This window comes from Cavia porcellus, unplaced genomic scaffold (genome assembly GCF_034190915.1).
Source record: "Cavia porcellus strain 051 isolate PalLab524CR breed Dunkin Hartley unplaced genomic scaffold, mCavPor4.1 scaffold_11, whole genome shotgun sequence".
In the NCBI taxonomy this organism is placed as follows: domain Eukaryota; kingdom Metazoa; phylum Chordata; class Mammalia; order Rodentia; family Caviidae; genus Cavia; species Cavia porcellus.
The window spans coordinates 73,964,437-73,984,405 of NW_026947494.1; the positions used below are offsets into that span (position 1 = coordinate 73,964,437).

At 48.4% G+C, this 19,969-nt stretch overlaps 2 protein-coding genes across 3 annotated transcripts in view; both read right to left on the reverse strand.

The window, feature by feature from the left end:
• Positions 1-9,762, reverse strand: part of Lyn (LYN proto-oncogene, Src family tyrosine kinase) — a 112,179-nt gene extending 102,417 nt beyond the window's left edge. For both annotated transcript variants that reach the window (XM_063258485.1, XM_063258484.1), the window contains exon 1: positions 9,630-9,762. The gene's annotated coding sequence lies outside the window, so the exon portion shown is untranslated. The remainder of the gene's footprint in view (positions 1-9,629) is intronic.
• LOC134478039 (collagen alpha-1(I) chain-like) lies at positions 9,082-15,918 on the reverse strand. Its single transcript, XM_063257898.1, has 2 exons — positions 15,761-15,918; positions 9,082-10,039 (listed from the first exon to the last, which is right to left on the reverse strand). The coding sequence occupies exons 1-2, from the start codon at positions 15,916-15,918 to the stop codon at positions 9,082-9,084; spliced, it is 1,116 nt and encodes a 371-aa protein (XP_063113968.1).
• Positions 15,919-19,969: the final 4,051 nt, after the last annotated feature.

The following is a 19,969-nucleotide window of genomic DNA, read 5'->3' on the forward strand; positions in this document are numbered from 1 at the left end:
GAAACATGGAATGAAAAATCACACACTGTGTTATGAATTAGCAGTCAAGATCACTGGCACTGGTTTTTTTCCAGTTTCTTGCCTCGGACATTGCTCTTCGTCATCTGACATGCTTTATCCTTCATCTGTTTTCTCACTTCCCTTTTCTCTTCCCTCCCTAGTCCTTTTTTCTTTTTTTGTTTTAAGACTATCTACTGAACATGACTTCTTTCATTGATTAGCATCATATCCAAAGCAAATCTGCTCATGAACCAGTCACGGACAAGAACAAGAGCCTTGGTCCAGTCTGGGCCATGTGATGGACAGGGATTGGAAAACCACTGCTGAAACGCTCACAGAGGATACATCTCAAGAAATCTGGTTCTGCAGGAAGAAAGGGTAATATTACGGCTGGAGTCAGGGGGTACTCGGTAATATCTCTGAACATTCTGTCTTTATAACAGTGAGTAGCAGCAGTGAGTAGTTACTCAGCCAATGCAACAAGGAAAGACTTCAAATGTGTAAAACAGGCCAGTGGGCAGAAATAGAACCAACAGGCAGACATTATGAGAATAGCCTTGTTAGTGGCATGTGCCTATGAGCCCAGCTATTAGGGAAGGCTGAGGCAGGAGGATCACCCACAGCAGACACTAACATCTGAGAGTTAGAGTTCAAGGGAAAGCGACCGTCTCCTAAGAATTATGTGTAAGACACACGCCAAAATCTCTTCACTCTGAGGAAGTCTATGGTCTCAATACTGGAGGCCAAGGAAAGTAGGTGGTGTTGAGACCAGTGGTTGACCCTGGGTACCAGAAGGGGGCAAGACATTGATTAAGTTGAATTATACAATAAAATTTAAGTTGAACAAGAATAATAATCACAGCAACAATGTACCACTTAAGAGTCATTTACCAAAGCATTTGGAAATTGTTTTTCTATCAGATTCTTGAAGGATTGTCCATCTGAAATGGAATTTAAGGAAAACTGTACTTAAACCCTCAGTATGGGGTTATCTTAATTTATTTAAAACTTCAAAGATAATTGAAAAACATAAAGGATATACTGAGAAATCATGGAATTTATCACATCAAAATCTCCTTTTTATATATTTGAAACTATACAAAAACTGAAACAATTCAAAAAGTCAAAATGGCCAGGGGAAGTGACACATGTCTGTAAATCCAGCTCCTCAGGAAGTTGAGGCAGGAGGATTGCAATCTGAGGTCAGTCTGAGCAACCTAATGGGACCCTGCCTCAAAATTTAGAAAAGTACAAATAAAAAAGACTGGGCATGTAGCTCAGTGGTAGAGGACTCGTGGACGCAGTGTTTAGTTAGAAAAAGGAAACATGATAGCCAGGGTTGGTGACACAAGCCTGTAAACCCAGTACTCGGAGAGGCCAAGACAGGAGGATCTCAAGTGTGGATTCAATCTGGGCAAATTAGTGACAGCAAGATTCTGCCTCAAAATACAGCGTAAGAAAAAAAAAATAATAACAATGAAAGGTCTGGGGATGCAGCTCCATGAGAAGACCCTGGGTCCAATATCCTCAGTATCAGCAGGAGAAAAGAAAAGAGCAATCCAGAAAGACAAACAAACAAAAAACCAGCAGTTAGAGGGCCACATTTGATCCCACCAATGACCTCACACTGTATATTAAAATCATTTGAAATCAGGGATTATGCATCCATTTACTGAATTTGCTTTTACTCTACCAATCAGGAAGCCCCTCATTCATTTTTGAAGCCCAGGCTAAAGAGTTCCTTTCCTTTTTGGAATCCCCAGGCTTCTTTGCACCTTTGCCTTTCCCTTGGAGGTCTCCAACTGGAAAATTCCTTCTTCTCAAACTGGTTGGAGAACCCTGATCTCATTACCGCAACAGCCCTTTCCTCCTGCAAGCAGAACTCTGTGTACACACATCTAAGAAAGTACGGCCACACACTTGATGTCCTCATGTGTTCTCTACTTAGGGCATCTTTTTTTTTTTATTTTTATATTTTTAACTTTTTTTTTTTTTTTAAATCAGTACCGGGGATCGAACTCACAACCGCCTGTTTGCAAGGCAGGTGCTTATGCCACTGAGCTAAATCCCCAGCCCCTACTTAGGGCATCTTTGAGCGAGACTACACTCCTAACGATAAGCCCTGGGCTCCCTGCACTTCCTGGCACTTAGGGATGTGCAGATTAGAAGTTTAACTCACCAAAGACCTGCTGCTGCGTCACACCGTGACTGTGCTGGGGAGCATGGGTGTGGCTGCTTCTCCCACTAGACTCTTGACCTTCCTTATTCTGTATCTATTTATTGATGGAAAGAACAGAATTCCTCATCTCTAAGATGGAAAAGACAACGTAAAGGCAGTCTAATGGACTGTACAGCAAGAGACACAGCTACTTTTTACTGCACACCTACCGCGTACTGGAAAGAATGCTAAAGATTACTGCTGATCATTATCACAAATTTGAGAGGTAGGTATTATTAGCTTCATCTTATAAATGAAGAAATAATAAGTAACTTGCCCAAAAGTGTAAGTGGAGAATACAGGTCCTCAGATCTAACTTGGAAGTCTACTTTCCTTCCTATTAGACTATCTCTCCTGAAATTTAAAATGAATATTGCCTCAAAGGTCTTGAATGTGGCAGACACTCAATATGCTATACTTGATTATGCAGGTAGTTGCTTGGTTTTAACCAAATATTTCCATTCCAAGATATGGTGATGCTTTTGATAGTTATAAATCATAAGAATCCCAACACCAAGTTGCTACATTATGACATACTCTCTTCTTAAATCAAATAAAAAAGAACCTCCCTCCAACAGAAACTTAGACATCTACTCCAAATAGCTTATGTCTTCAACAATGCTGCCATCATAAAGGAGATTCAGGCAAATGTTTGTGCAAGAGCAATATAATTTAGGGCAAGTATTGTGTAGCTACTTGTGGATGATCACTGCAAGGTTAAGCCTTCTGTTCTCATAACAAACACAATAAATGTATTCTAGTTCCAAGTTAGTCTCTGGGGAAGTCCCTCTGAGTCTCTCAGTTAATGATTTACCTAGTCAAAGCAGTAAAGGAGTGTCAGTGTCTTTTCATTCTTCAGCTAAATAATAAATGCCTTGTTACGAAACAACGTAGCAAGAAATTGCCTGTGATGACAAAATATTGGCTTCTCAGTGAAAGGCTCCAATGATTCCCTTTCCTTTATGCAGTAAAATCCATCACTTAGTATCATAGCCATGGCCTCTCCAAGCCAACTGTCAGACAAGCCTGATCCCTGCTCCCTACAGCAAGTTCTGGGGACACAGAGAGATCTCATGCACAGAGAGATCTGCCTGCAGGGTCCAGTCCTCTTCTTGCTTGCTAATACCTTCTCTCCCATGGACATAGGCCTCCCTCCTCAAGATTTCCAGCGTGTGCAAACTTGTACCTCAACTCCTCATACTCTGCCTGACTCCAAAAATGTACTCCAGGATGACATTCAGCGGTACAGCACCTACCTAGCCTGAGGCAGGCCCTGGCTTCCATCCCTAGCACCTCGAATAATAATAATAGTAGAGTAGTAGCATGAGAATGGTTTGCTAACCTGAACACTAAACAAACACAGTAGTGAAAGCTTTAAGAAAACATTCTACATTCCACATTCCTGGCACATCTGTGCTCCCAGGACAGGTTTGATCCCAATTATAATTGGCTTTCCATATCCATGCATTCCACATCTCCTTTTTTTTAACCAACCACAGACATAAAACATGCAGAGAAAACTGCATCTGGGATTTGGCGGTGGCTCCACAATAGAACACTCACCTAGCACGCTGGAGGCTCTAGATTCCAGCCCAGCTCCAGGGGACAAAAAGGCATCTGTGCTGAATATATCCAGATGTAATAATCTCGTCTTACATCTAATTTCATAGCATTTTCATTACATTAGGTACTACAAGGAGTCTTATTCCGTTTTATATAAGGGGCTCGAGTATTCCAGACTGGTAACTGAGGGACCTGGAGCTGGGCCCCCCAAAGACACTCAGTGAGGACGTGTGCGCTTCCCTGGTCCCAAGGCCCGCTGACTGTTTTTACCTGAATGATTGCAGGAGTCACACTGCTTCATTTCATTGCATCTTGTTACTCTAAAATCCTATGTAAAAATAGACAAATAAAGTCCTGTGTCACCCTGGTTCTTTTAAAAATAAGGATAACGGCTGCAGATGCAACTCAGTGGTACAGCACTTGCCCAGCATGTGTAAGGACACAGCTTCAATATCCAGCACCACAAATAAAAATAAAGATGTACGAAAGGGGAAAACGCACTCAGCCTCCAAACACTTCAGCATAAAATACACAGAGCTTATACGTTATGTCCCATGTGTGAATATTTTATTTCAGAAATTGTATCATTTCAGCTACTTCAGCTATTAAGCTTTTTTTTTTTTTTTTTTTTTTTTGTCATGTGAGGAAGTCTAACTGAAAGGTATCTTTTGGGACCTCTATAAGGAATTCCACTGCATGGGTGTGTCTTAATTTGTGTTTGTTTGTTTTCATATTCTTTTGTGCTAGGATCTGGTGCTGTGGTGATTAGGCTGACCCTGAACTCTCAAGCTCAAAGCAATCTTCCTGCCTCAGTTTCTTGAGTAGCTGGGACTACAGGTGTGTGCCAAAGCATCCGGCTTAATTGGCATTTGTTCAATAAAACTTTTACCTGGACCAGGTTTACAAAATCACTGGCTTCACCTCTGGACATTTGCCTGGTGGAGGCTGCTAGACTGGCTCAGACAGACTACTCTAGACCCCAACAAACTGAATATCCTGCTTCACCAGATTTTTTTTTTTTTTTGCCTTTTTCTTTTTTGATTGTTTATGCAGACAGATGTACATCTTGGCACACATGAAGTATGTATCTTTGTTGGTAGGGGGGTTGTGGCCAAAGAAGTTTGACCACCACTACTGTATCCCAGAAATTTAAAGGGTCATGGCTTAAGCAGTTTTAAAAAATAGCTCTGAAGTACTAGAGTTATGGTTAGGAAATTTGTATACTTCCCATGAACAGACGTCAAAATATCTGCTTAAGAGTTTCACAATGGTTTCCACAGTGGAGAATTTCAAAATGTACATCTTTCTGTTGCTGGCAAATCAAGGGGGTAGCCACAGAGACCTCCGCCTAGGAGGGATCACACAGATGACTCTTTTCTTATCCTCTCTGACTCCCTTTCCATCCTTCCCTCCTCCCACCACCAACTAAAACTGGGGGATGGTCAGGAAGGCAGGGCCCAGCCGAGGACCAGGCCGAGGGGCAGGGCTTGGGGGGCAGGGAAGTATCACTTCCTTGCACCTCCTCCCTTGGGCCTCCTCCCTGGGGCTACAGTTCTGCTCTCTCGGTGACATAGCTTTCCCATGGAAAGCAGAAGTGGTCCTCTCCACAGGGCCTCGAGCAGCCCAATTTCTCCACTCACCTCACCCCGTGGGGGTTAAGATTTACAGGAAGAGGGAGGCACCCACAGGCCCAAACACCAGGAGGCTGGTGCAGCTTTAGGTACAGGGAGGGTGCAGACGCCTTACAGACTCTCACTGGACCAAAAGAGGACCCAGAAAAGTCAGGACAGCTCCCGCTGTGTGTTACTTGGAGAGGGGAAGCAGAGAACCAGAGAGAGATGCTCACAAGGAGCTCCCACCAGCTAAGGTTTGTTGTCAGCGAAGGATGGCGGGAAGAACTGTGGTTCAACACAGAGGGGGACACACAGCCTGAGCACTGTTTGGCTTGTCTGAAGCATGAAGTGTAAAAAAGGAAACGAGACCAACGCAAAGACCCTCTGTGCCGCACACCTGTGAACACTTCTTTCCTTCGTTCCATATCTCAACAACAACCGAGTCTGGACCATTAGCAAACTGCCACTCAAAGTCACTGTGTGCTTTTCTCTCCATGTGCGTAGCTCTACAGGACATCCTTTGGGGATCTCAGTATGTGGACAATGCAAGATTTACAAGCATGAGACTCATGAGTATTCTTTACCCACAGCTGGCCAGCTCACACCACGTCCGTTCCTGGTTCCCGCAGTATTTGAAAGATGGGAGGAAAAGAGCTAAGAGGGGAATAGAGAAGAGGAATTGGAAATACGGAAGAGTAACAAAGCACAGAGAAATAAACATCATGAAACTACATCCTGATTACAAATGCAATTTCTGAGAAATGGCTTGGTGGAAAATAGGGAATGTTGGTGGCTTACTCTGTGAGAAGAAAAAATGCAGTCCTGAACCAAAGTGAAGAAGAAACCCAAGAATGAAGGATAAAAAGATATTATAGGCCTCTGTACTTGCTGTCATGGATAAATCTTAATCTAATTATTCAAACTTGCTAGTGTAAATTAGAAGAGAGTTTTTCCACCTCATTTAAGCCAAAAACAAGAAAAGACCGAGGTCTTTGAACTGGCCTGCTACAAAATTTCTAATCCCTCATTAGTAGATTCCTGTACCATTTTCTATACTTGGGTGTCTCCCCCAAAGTGAGAACTTACTCAAAATAAATTTTAGAAATGATGATAGAGTTCACTCAAGGTTTCACAATTTAAGTGTCAGGAAACTGTGCAGCTGTAAGAAGCATTTCAGTTTTTCTGAGTGAAAAAAAGAAACTTCCTCTTCTACATCCTTCTCTTCACTAAACTGCAGAGTGGAGAGGCCATGAATGTGTATTATAGAAATGCTGGCTTGGGAGAGAACTCTATACCCAGCTCAGTCAGAAAATGAAACACTGTATTACTATGTGTCCTATGGCCCATCTCCTAGCTTTAAGTTTTTACCTCAAATGATGCTCTAATTCTGAAAACAATCACCAGGGCAAGGGGGTGGTCTCAGGGAGGAACTTCCAGCCTAGGGCAGCAGGAGTTCTTCTGCCAAATACATCTTGAGTCCTTTTATATTAACCGATAAGCACTTAAACAGTACTGACCAAGGCAGTCTCTACAGCTGACCGAATGGCAGTCATCTAGGTACCTTAGCATTTACCAGCAACCTCTCTCCCTACTCCAGACAGGAATCAATGCTGAAAAACACAGACACTCATTTCTAGAAGATAGAACTCAGCCTGACAGCATTTGCTTTTATGTTCTGAGCAGTTAATTCAAGTACCAAGTGATACGAGAGAATCGTATGGTTCTGTTTCATTCCTAAAGCGTGTATTAAATAATAAATTTGCCTCTTTGTTTTTAAGTAACTGAGTATCAACTATAGGTCCAAAAGTAGAAAATAGGAACAGCCAGAAAGTACACCTACTGTCCCAATTGGTATCAATTAAGCTGTGACTTGGAGAAGCTTGAATCTCCCCATGTATCTCTGCCTATCAGGAGCCATCATAAGCTGAAATGAAGTCAAAGACCACATTATCAAAAAATACCTAGGGAAAATCTGATGTGTCAGTGAATAAAGTCCTTCTAAGGTTCCTCACAGTGACCCTTGAATGTTAACTCCAAACGATGTGTCACAGGCATTGCAGGTGCCAGGGAGCTGTAACCGCACCCCACTCTATGGGCCTGTACACATCATGTCTTTATTTATAAATCAGTTTGCCTCTGTGTATGGTCATACTTTTTCATTTTGCTAAATTACAACTCTGCATAATGACGAAAACCAACTGGATTTTTAGATGTTTTGTGATTTATTCCTAAATACAGGTGAAACTCAAAAGCTCTGAAGGTCATTGATTCATAAAACTGCTGAATCACTTTTTTGCTAAAAATAAGTTACTACAAGTAGGAAAGGGATTGTAGGAAGTCCTCGCATGCCTCTGCAGTATTAAAGATGCCACGATGAAGGAGGGTGGCCACCTTAGCAGGAGACCTTAATGCTCCTGAGTAAGATCTCTCTCCCAGCAACACAGAGCCAGCACAAGTCCAGAGCAGAGATTCCACTGAACAGCAGAGGTGGTCAACGTTGCCCCCGCAATTCCCATTACAGGGACCAGGACAGAGAGGGCCAGAAAGCTCCGAATGCTTCAGGAATCTGCCCAGTTGCTTCATCTTAGAAGTCCTTGGCAGGCAGGCCTTTCTCCCTTATTTCAGGTCATCTCCAACAAACTCCAAGTTCTACCAGGCACTCGCTATCATTTTGGACAGAACAGATAAGGCCAGTGCCATGGCGCTTCTCTCCTAAGAGGTGAATGCAGTCTGCACACCGGTGGATACAACACAGTTTGCCTCCTGCTCTGAGCCCAGTGAAATCCTGGCTCAGTCAGTGGTCCTAGTGACTTGGCCCAAATCACAAGAGCAAAGAAACCAACCCAGGTTTCCTGGCCACTTAACCTCTATGGCTTCATTCAGAAGAGTCACCTCATCTACAGCCAAGGTGGCCTGGTTACCAGGAGCTCTAGTGTTCCCCTTAAATTCCTTTGAGAGGGAAAACGTTTTCCCCCCCTTACCTCCAAACCAGAACCTAGAAACAGACTGAGCCCTACCTAGCGTGGACCCCACCCTCTCCCAGCTGGGTAACTTAGAAAGGACTCCAGAGAAAGCACCCTACAGCCACTCCGAAGCAGGCAACGCAGCAGGGGTCCCACATCATTAGCTCACTGTCTCCGAGGGGCACTGGGCGGCTAGGTCTGCTAAGGGACAGCAAAATCCCCCACATAATTTCTAAGCAGATTTACCAGTAAGGCCAGATGTTAAATCAAGCATGTAGTTTTAGGTTTAAGTCATCCACACAGGAGAACCAAGAAGTCTTGTTAGCATAGACAAAATGCACTGCAGTGAACAACAATAACGGCAGTGTTTACAGGATGCCCAGGGTGTCCCCGGGCTCCTGGCAGCCTAAGCTCTCTCCAAGGTGTGGAGACCCAGGCAGGATTTCACACGGCTGAGAGACCGTGAGGCCTAGGTTCCAACCTGGGTTTCAGGGTGGCGAGAAGTTAAGATGGATTTGGGCGAGCGCGCGCGCGCGCGCACACACACACACACACACACACTCACACTCACACGAAACGCAGACACAGGCACAAGTCCGGGGGGCAGTGGGGAGGCTACAAAGAGCAGCCCCATTGCAGAGAGCTCGGAGAAGCGCGCAGACGGCTCGGGAAAGTGGGAACTTGCACCCTTCCCCCACGCGAAGGAAAGGCAACCTCTGAATTCTTAAAATAACTCCTGCTTCCTCCCGGCGGGGCATCGGGCCGCCGGGCTGCAGGCGGAGAGAGCCCGGCTCTGCAGGAGGCTGAGCACCCGCCGCGGCCGCTCGACGTCACCATCCTGCCCGGGGCCGCAAGGAGGGCAGCGGCCGCGGGCTCGGGGAGGTCCCGGCCGCAGCGGCATCACCTCGGGGGACCCGGCGCCCAGTGGGCAGCCCGGACCGTCCACCGAGGCGTCCCCACCGGGATGGTGTCGCGCGCCCGCGGACTGAGGCTGCCCACCCTCGCGCGGGGAGTGGCCCGAGCGGACCGCGGCGCCTCCCGCCACGCCCCTGCGCGCTCGGGCGGACACCTGCGGCGCCGCTGGCCCCGGGCTCCGGGCCGGCCACCCGCGGACGGCGCCCAGACGCGATCGGCCCGGGGCGGGCGCCCGGAGGCCGCGGCCCGCAGCGCAGCCCGGTCCCCAGCCAGCCCGCTGGCCGGCTGCACCCGGCGCCGCCGCTGTCCCCGCGCGTCCACCCGGCGTCACCTCCCGGGGTCCAGCCCGGAACTCACCCGCTCGCCGTGAAAGTTTCGGGGCGGCAGCGCCGGAGCTCCACGGTGGTGCCTCGGGTTCAGAGCGGGGGGCGCGGCGGGGCCCGGCTGGGGAGGGGCGCGGGCCGGGGACGCGGGCTCCGGGCCGGGGTGGCGGCTGCCGGAGGCGCCAGGGCCGGGCAGCGAGTGGCAGCGCGGCCCCGCTCGGTGGGAGAGGAACTGGCTGTCGCTGGGCTCGGCCGAGAGGTCCCGGCCACTTCCTGGTGCTCGGATTTGCATACTGCGCCCGGAGGGCGGGGAAGTGACCGTTTTGGTTCCTGCCCAAGGTTTGGTGTTTGGTGTGGCAGTCGCGCAGGGCTGGGAAAGCAAGGAAACTTGGGGACTGCGGGCACCGTGGGAGACTCAGGCAGCCTAGGCTCCGACGTCCTCCCCTAAGGATGGACGAAGATGGGGAGAGGATTCAGAGGGTCCGCCACACCTCTCGCCTTTCCTGTCCTTCTGACCTAACCGCGCAAGGCGTTAGAGACGGGATGGATGCTCTTAAAACCGCTCACCCCGCCCCGACATCTGGAGTCCTCCAGAGTAGATGGACTGGACTGGTGCTCAGGGTCTCACTTCGTTCTTAGCATTACAGGGTAACTAACTTCCTTGGGATGTACATGGCCAAGTTGAGGACATCGGTTTGGGGGTGAGTGGCTGTGAAGTGGAATAACCCAGCAAGTACTGTTTCTCAAAGTCACATTTTCCGTCCAGGAAAATGAAGGTCAGGGTGGCCAACCTGAAAGAAATGCTTTCTGCTGAAGCTTACAGTGCTTACCATGCAGGAATGGCAGTGGTTATTCTTTCTTACTATCTCAGTTTCCCTGCTTGGTGCTTAGCAAGTACCCAATCAGTATAGCTGCGTTAAAGACAGACTGCGTGTTCCCTTTATGTTTCTGCTCAATAGGTGCCACTCACTCATCCAAGAAATAGGACTAACCTCAGTCACTGTGGACACCCACTTCTAAGTGGTCACCTGTTTGCCGGAATCCAAACACTGTGCTACCTTGTAGAATTTACAAGGAAGTAAGTAGGATACCAAAGTTTGTGTGGAGGTTTCAGTCCATCGTCGGCTGGTTTCAAGGCAGAGTGGCCTCGCACAGGGGCACAGTGGAGGAGAAACAGTTGGCGGTGCAGCAGGCAGCCGAGAAGCACAGTAGCAGGCAGCTTCTTCCATCCCTTACATTCCATCCAGCTACCCGCCTTTTGGGTGGTGCCGTCCACACCCAGCTTGGGGCACCCATAATCCCAGCATCACATCCCTAATCCGAGACCCAGCATCACACACCCTAGTCCAAGAATCACACACACTAATCCAGCCGCCTTCGAAAGGCCCCACCTGTGACTGCATGAGGCTTTGGGGGGACATCTAGACACGAGTCATAACCAAATCTAATACAGTGGTTATTTTGTTTCTAATCAGAGAGTACTGAAGTTTCTAAACTACAGTCATGGGCTGCAGAAAGATAGTTCCATATTTCAGTCTACCACAGATCACGTGCATGGAGGTGCTCCCATAAGATTCTTCATTTCAATAGAAGATACCATCTGTTTCAATATGCATTTCTTAATGCCAGGGTTTTATCATTTTTATATATTTTTATTTAGCTTTTATTTATATATTTTTTATTTAGCTTATTGGTATAATTTACATATACATACTGATGACATTTGTTGTATGGAATTTGTACCTCTATATGATATATCTGGATTCCTCTTTTTTCCCAAACCCCTCCGCTCTCTTCAACCCATCTTCCCCTTCTTATTCACAAAGCTTTGTTTCCATTTTATGATTCTTTTATTATTTTTTTTTCTTTTCCCCCTTCCTCCTTCCTAGTTCCCATTTCCTTTTGCACAATTTCTTATTTCATGATTTCTTTTATACATTTTGGTTCTTATTTACACTTTCAGTGTCTCACAACACAGAGTCAGTGTGATATTTACACAAGTGTATCCAATTTATTTTACTTAAGAATATGGTCTCAAGGTGCATGCATTTACCTAGAAATGTCTCAAGTTTATCTGTATTTATGGCAGAGTAGTACTCCAGTGTACTAAAAAACCCCACATCTCTTTTATCTGTTTATCAATTGATGGGCATTTGGGTTGTTTCCAAGATTTAGCTGTTACAAACTGTGCCATTATAAACATAGGTGTACATATATCAGCATGGTATGATGCTTTTACTTCTTTTGGGAAGATACCCAAGAAGACCAGCTGGGTCAAATGGGACTCTAGTCCTAGCTTTTTGGGGAATTTGTGCATTGGTTTTGACAGTGGTTGCATAGGTCTACACTCCCACCAATGGTGAGGAAGAGTTCCTTTTTCTCCACAGCCCTTCCAGCTTGTGTTATTGACTGACTTCTTGATGACAGCTAAGCTTTCTGGAGTGAAATGGAATCTCAGCAGTGTTTTAATTTGCATCTCTCAAATGACCAGTGATGTTCGGTCATATATTTGCATATATTTATTTGCCATTTGTACTTTTTATCTGAGAAGCATGTATTCATCTCAGATGCCCATTTTTGGATTTGGTCTTTAAATTTGGGGGATCTGACTTTTTTCAATTCTTTATGTGTTCTGGATATTAGTCCTTTGAGGAACAACTGGCTAAAATTTTTTCCCACTCTCTGCATTGTCCTTTAATTCCATTGTGATTTCTTTTCCTGTATAAAAGCTTTTTAATAAAATGCAACTCTAGTTGTTGATTCTTTGTAGTATTTCACATGCAATGGGATTTTGTCAGAATTTTGAAAACAAAACAAAGAGTCTATTAATACTGTTTATAATAACAGATCATTAACAAATTATATATTCTAATCATTAGTACCAAGTGATTGTTTTGGAATATTTTATATCTCCATAATCACTGATATCCAGTCTCTCCTGCACACAAGACAAGTACATTCCTAGCTTTTTTTTGGTCTTTTTCGTTTGTATTGGTACCAGGGATCGAACTCATGACTGCCTGCTTGCAAGGCAGGCGCTTATGCCGCTGAGCTAAATCCCCAGACCCCAGCTTCGCTGCTCTTAACTCCTAGCAGAGGCTCCCCCTGTATTCTCACTCATCAGCAGCCACTGTCCTCCCACTGCTCAGCAGCATTCATGTAACCTGAACACGTCTGTCCTCTGACTCCCTGGGCTTGTCTGTTCTCCTTCAAATCCCACGGAAACTCCATTTCCCAAGAAAGCTTTAAGACCTTTACCATTAGTCACAGCACATTGCAAGGTGTGCAATTCTTCTAAACCAAACCTGAAACAGCACTCGGCCATTATCCTCATTTCTGTTCTTAGCTTTCCTTTCTCTAACTATCAATGCGTAGACAGGGGCTGTTTTGGAAGACGCGACTTACATTGTTTTTCCAATATACATCCCATTCTGCAAGGTACTTTAAAATACTTCATTGGTATTCACTGATTGGTCAGTTGAATTGTCTCAATAATATTTTCTAAAAAGTACACAATGGAATGATCAGCGGCAGGTTGAAAGTCAATAAAGGCTGCCTCGAAAGGGTCGGCAGGCCTTTGAAGAAAGGAAAGAATAGGACTGGCCTGTGGAGGGGAGCGTACAGAGCTGTGGATGGCATTTCCTTATGTTTGCAGGTGCACATTGTGAACTCACCCACCTGCTGTCACTCACACTCAGGGTGCTTTGCCAGGCAGTTACAGGTACATACATCGCAGAGCAGGGAAACTTGTCTTCCAACACACATTCTCATTGAGCTGATTCTCTGCTTTCTCTCTTCTACTTTTATAAATAACGTGTGGCTAATGCTACATTTTCCACATTTTATGCTTTTTATCCATGTTTTCACCATTTAAAATGGCCCCTACTCAGAGCACTGACATTCTATCTAGGGTTTCTCGGCACAAAAGCTAGAGTGTGCTTCGTGGAGAAAACACACGTTTTTCAATATGCTTCACTCCAGCACAGGTCACAGTGCTGCTGGCTGAGAACTCAATGCTAGTGAATAAACAGTATATTAAAGACGTGTCCTTAAACAGAAACACATAACACAGCTGATTGGTCGATGAAAATGTTGTAGCCAAAAACTCGCGAACCCAGCCTGTGGTCCTCTCTAGGAACAAAGGCTTCGTATTCACTAATTTAGTGTTCACACTGACTTTATAGAATGTAACCACCACACAGCAAAAATCAGCTACATGAGAATATCTCATTGTCCATTGGTAGGAAAACAAACAACTTCTCTTTTAAGACTGTTATCATCGGATGCCTCTTTGCGGTACACTGGTTGGGCATTCTCATGGCACCCTTTCAGAGCCTCTTACCTGGGGCTCACCTCAGTGCCATTGGTAGACTGTCTGTGGCTCTTCTTCTGCTCTTCTGCAAAGGAGGTCTAGACTTCTCCCTCTGGAGTTCCAGACTCCTGAGCCCAGCACAGGGACTCCTACACAGCCCCCTGATTGGCTTTTTGGTAAGGAGCCAGGTGGACACTAAGACTTTCCCTCTGGTGCTTGCAAACATAGACACAGACCCCAGGGGCCTGAACAGCAAATACTGTGGAGAGGTGGCACTCAATCCTGGAGGAAAGTTAGGGTCACCTGAGCAGCTAGACCATCCCCCTGGCCGGGATCTCCACAGACCACTTAAAGTCTCAGCAGAGGGATCCTTAGCACAGACACCTTCAAGTCACTGGACAGTTTCAGTGAGAGACCCTGGGAGAGAGATGCATGCAAACGTTCTGGGAGCATATGCGCCTATTTGCCAAACAGTTTCTATTTATTACTAGCCTTCCCTTCAAAATGCAGTATAGCTCTTTCCCTCTTTGATCTGAGGCGTATGTCAGTACTACATCAAAACATTGTGGAATGTGGGGAAAGCCTTAAAATGAAGTAAATTTGTCTTTAACATTTTAATTTCAAATTTTTTAAAAACTGCTCAAATGTTTTAATATACTCCTTTCAGGTCTGCAGGCACACCTCAAACCCTTAAATAAAGCCAAGGGCCAAGCCCACCACCCCAAAGTCCAGTTTAGCACTCTGCAGTACAGTGGCCACAGCAGGCCTGGCTGGCTGACCGAAAGGCTCTGACTTGGGGAGGGCGCTGGTCCAGGTATTTAGAGGCTTCCAAGACTAAGCTACTGCCTGCCACTGTCTGACTGCCCTGTCCCTGCAGCTGCTTGGCTTCCAGAAAACATGTCCTGAGGTGAGGGAGGCAGCTCAGGAAGACATTATCAATTCAGGACAGGCCTGAAGCCTCTCAGAGCAGGCACAGGCCAAAAAGAACCCTGGCCCCAGGCTGGGCTATGTCCAGGTGCTGCTGCAGGCCTGAGAGAAAAGCATGTGAGTGTGTACATTATTCGAGGTGCTTCTCCAGGACAGCCAAGTCCTGAGACAGACTCTCGAGGGAGGTTCTCCTGCCTCTGCCTCCTACTCAAGACCCTGGAAAAGGTCAAGGAGGGCTTTCCTGAGCCAGGGGCAGACCTCATCACATGGGTGTCGAACCATCCTACAGCCCTACCAATAGGAATCCAGGGCTAGAGAGGGGTATAGCACCTGCCCAGGTCACCAGCAAGGCAACAGCAGCCAGATCTTCTGTGGGGAAGGAGAAAAAAGGGTTCTTGGCAGTCAAAGTTTGTAAGTTAGCAGCTCAAGGCTCGCAGTCCAGCTGGTGGCCTGTGGAAGAGCCTGGCTGAGGACACTCCAAAGGGATGGACAACAGGAGGGGTACAGGGACCTATAACCATCCCAGTGTCACTCACAACAGTGCTACAGAGGATGGCATTGGTCGTCCAGCAGTGATGGGTAGGTTTGGAGTGGGCAGTGCAGGTCATTGAGTTAAGTGGTTTCCAGCTGGGTATGGAAGACACACCCAGGGTAGGGCCTGATGGGCTGGTGCTGACAGTGAGGGAGAGGGCAGGGGCCCCCCACCCCTCCGACCCTTTGCAGGTGCCTCTGGGCCAGAGCTTCCTAGTGGCTTCCTCCTGGGCTTCCTGATCCTGCAGACCGGTGATTGCTGAGCCAGGGCTGGGGCCCCTGGCTCATCTCTGCCACATTGGACTGTGAGAGAGACATGGTTCCAGCCTCAGTGGCAAGGTCACCTGACATTCGTCACATGGCTGTGGTGGCTTACTGGGTCTGCCCACACTTACACAGCTGGTGGCAGACGTAGTCGGGACTCTGTAGATCCAGCAGGGCAGGACAGATTTTGGGCAGCTTGAAGCAAAGCCAGCAGCTTTGGCACCCATGAGGCATGGTCACACAGGGGATGCTTCCGAAGTTCTTGCTCCTCTGACACGTGGTGGGACATGGCTGTCCTTGGCGCTCCTGCAGCAGCAATCTGTGGAGGGGTTGGGCATCTGGAGAAGAGTCGCTCCCTCAACAGGTGTGTGGGCATGAAAGTGGCACTGGCCCTCACCACGTGGGTATAGAAACTGCTGCATGCCTATGAAGCCCTGCAGCTCGCACAGCAGCCTGCCCAGCAGGCTTTCCCCAGCCTGGTAGTCTTGCCATGTAGCCTGACTCCACAAACCAGCCATCTCAAACCACTCCCGCAGCTCCTCTGGCAGGGAGGGTCCCCTGCATCACTCTGGTCCTTGGCCCAGACTCCACAGTACCTGGCGTCTGGCTGCCTCTGTGACCATCCTTTTTAAGCCTGGTAAACTCAGCACTGCTCCTCGTGAATGGCCCATCTGCAGCTGCAGAGGGCTTGGAATGCACTGCAGGACTAGGACCTTGATGGGGGCAGCCTCTTCGGGGACTTCTTCACACTCAAGTCCAGGGTCAGCTTTTCGTTGAGTGAGCAGTGCAGTTCCCAGAACCCCTCTGGGGCAGGCAGGGCCCCACCCCCAGTCTGCAGTCCTTGTCTGGGCTCTAAGTTGCCCCCAGGGCCAAGGCTGGCTCAGCTGTGGCTGCAGGGTGTTCACACCTGTTGGGAGCCGCGTCTGTGATAGCTCGCCTTGCGCGGCGGACGTGCGGCCTGTGGTAAAGAGCAAAGCCTGAGGTAGATTACCCCTCCCATCGAATATGTTAGTTTCCTGCTTACCGCGTAAACAACCCGCTCAACAATATAGTCTGCCTGGCAACTGATGATGTTAGCCAATCAGCTTGCCTTGCTTACTTTAACATGATTGGACACTGTACCCGTATATATACCGGTGCCACCCCTGGGCGGAAGAAGAAGCCAGGTAGAAGCCCAGAAGTAAAAGCACAAAAGGAGCCGCGGAGAGCGGACCGGTAGAGGCTTTGGGGCAGACTGAAGCACAAAAGGAGCCGCGGGGAGCGGACCAGAGGAGGCTTCAGCTGGGAGAACCCAGGGCAGGCTGTACGGAGAAGAAAAATAAAAAGAAAAGGTTGTCCACTACCAGACTTTGTCGTGTGTCCTTCCTGCCGGCCGGGAGCGGACATCGACATTTGGTGGCCCGTACGGGGAACTGATCACCCCCGAGACGTGGAAGTGGACAACGCTCCAGTACAGAGCTGCGAGACAGGTGAGTTGGGGATAAGCCTGGGCTCTGGGTGGCGCGCACCTACAGGGCTTTTAGACTCCCCTCAGGCTCACGCGTAAGTGGCAGATTCCTTGGGCCTCACGCGGTGAGTAACATATTAAAAGATGGGAAACATGTTAGGTAGCAACACTAAGAGCGAGGGTGGTTGTGGAGAAAGCTCTCAAGAGCTTACAAAAGTACGCAGGGTATCTGAGCAGGCCCAGTCAGGGAGCTCCCGAGAGGGGTCCGTCAAGGGGAACAAGGATGCTAAGGAGGGGGACGGGGCTCTAGCCTCGGAGTCGTCTGACTCCGAGGACGAGGGAAAGTTAAATGGCAAGGAGGCCAAAGAGACCAGCTGTCAGGAGCCTAAATCGCTCAATAAGGAGTCGCAGGGTTCTTTTCCAGTGTTGCCCCGCGAATTGCGCTCTGCTCAACCTGGTCTGCGGAGGAGTAGAGAGCTCCTGAGCGCTCCCCGGCGCGAGAGGGAGGCAAAGCCTTCCGCCCCACCTTGGGGGCCGTTTCCGGAGGCGATTCCTCGCCACGAGGCGGCCGCCTGGGAGCTCTCTCCCCTTTCGCCAGAACAGGAAGTGATGCACGGGCCCCCATTTTCCGCCCAATCACGGCCGCTGTCTTATGCTCCGCCGCCGGCGGGTCGGTATTTTTACAGGCGGCTTTGGCAGGGGGGACGCTTGTCTCATGAGGTACATCCACCTGGGATAGATAGTGGCCCCTACGGGATATTTCCTGTACAAGTAGCTATGGGCCAGGGACGCAATGTATGGGAGCCTTTTGAGATAAAGCAGATTAGAGAACTTAAAAATGCAGTTACAACCTTTGGGCCGACTGCGCCTTACATCATTGCCATGCTGGAGAATCTGTCTTCTGGGCCCCTCACCCCCGCGGACTGGATTCAGCTGGCAAAGGCGTGTCTGCCCTCGGGTAGTTACCTGGATTGGCGAGCCTGGTACACAGAGTTCTCTGCCGAGCAGGCTGAGAAAAACGCCGGTCGAGGAAATGGGAGCTGGGGATTTAGCTTAGCGGCATAAGCGCCTGCCTTGTAAGCAGGCAATCGCCAGTTCGATCCCTGGTACCAATAAAAAAAAAAAAAAAAAAAAAAAAAAAAAAACGAAAAAGATAAAAATAAAAAATAAAAAATAAAAAACAAAAAGGGGGAGTAAGCCAAGGCCTGCCTCCAAAGGCGCGGTTATCTATGGCATGACAATGGATGGGCCCGGATCCAGTGGTCAGCTGGAACCGAGGCGCGGTTTGTGTTTTCCCACAGGAACCGGGACGAGAACCACTGTGGATACCGGAGAGACTGACACGGGCAACAAAGCCCTCGACTAAAGATCAGACCTGCCCTACTGGAGATCCATCACAGACCAACCAATAAGATAAATAGAAATAGCGGTAGCCCAAAATGGACAAGAAGATCCTCAGGCATATGCATGGCTTGCTCAATTGGCCCACGACCGAGTCTAGATATGGCGGGCATCCCTCATTCTCCTCCATAAGGTGACAATACACAGCAGTGTAGGAGAGTCAATGACGGGTAAGAGCGTACTCCCCCGGTGCGACTCAACCTAAGCCAGGCCCTACCCCATCCTGCACGTAAGCCGCTGGACTGTTAGATGCTGCCCAGGTCTAAATTTCTCTCCGAGGGGATTTCTTTACGGAGAGGAAATGAGTGCAAGCTTGTGTGCATCCAGGTTCCGTCCAGTTTGTGCCTGGCCCTAGAAAAAGGACGAGGGCCTCAGGGCCTTGGCAGACCATGGCATGGCCAACCAGGGTCTAAGCCAAGGACCTACGGTGGACCTACACATAGGGCATAAGCCTCTACACCCAGTCCAGGAAGGGCTACGATGCGCACATTCATAAAAAATAAAATAGGGGGAGATGTTGGGAGCCGCGTCTGTGATAGCTCGCCTTGCGTGGCGGACGTGCGGCCTGTGGTAAAGAGCAAAGCCTGAGGTAGATTACCCCTCCCATCGAATATGTTAGTTTCCTGCTTACCGCGTAAACAACCCGCTCAACAATATAGTCTGCCTGGCAACTGATGATGTTAGCCAATCAGCTTGCCTTGCTTACTTTAACATGATTGGACACTGTACCCGTATATATACCGGTGCCACCCCTGGGCGGAAGAAGAAGCCAGGTAGAAGCCCAGAAGTAAAAGCACAAAAGGAGCCGCGGAGAGCGGACCGGTAGAGGCTTTGGGGCAGACTGAAGCACAAAAGGAGCCGCGGGGAGCGGACCAGAGGAGGCTTCAGCTGGGAGAACCCAGGGCAGGCTGTACGGAGAAGAAAAATAAAAAGAAAAGGTTGTCCACTACCAGACTTTGTCGTGTGTCCTTCCTGCCGGCCGGGAGCGGACATCGACACACACCCTTGCAGTCACGACAGGCCAGGTTAAAGAGGCTGACCAGTGCTGGCAGAGAGCTGGGCATCTCATGCTCCTGTGGAAAGGACTGATGCTCTTGGGCATACCAAGCCCAGGGCAGGGGAGGTATGGGCAACTGGGCTGTCTTGAATGACAAAGAGCATGCCTGGGGTGCTCATTGCATAACAGTGAGGTTGCCTTTTCCTGGTTGCTGCCGGGCTGGTCCCTGGCTGGCTAGGCCTTCCCAGAAGTCCTGGCAGTCACCAGCTGGGAGCCACCCAAGGCACTGCGCCTGGCACCTTTTACTTCAATTTCAACCTCGCCTGAGTTCCTCTATTGCCAGAGCCTCAGGCAAGCCCGAGGCATTCGCGTCCCTACTTGACATGCTGTGTCTTTTATTTTTTTTAACTTACATCACACCCACAACACCTCACTCTAACTTCTAATTACAGATTTGCTAAACCTGGGCAACGTCTGCAAAGCCACTTTTCCACA

What these genes read in the sequence shown, in the direction of transcription:
- LOC134478039 (XM_063257898.1), bottom strand. Translation starts at nt 15,918, where the DNA reads ATGTCCCACCACGTGTCAGAGGAGCAAGAACTTCGGAAGCATCCCCTG. An exon ending in CTACGTCTGCCACCAGCTGT is followed by an intron (nt 10,040 to 15,760) that starts GTAAGTGTGGGC and finishes GTCCATCCTTAG; the next exon opens with GGGAGGACGTCGGAGCCTAG.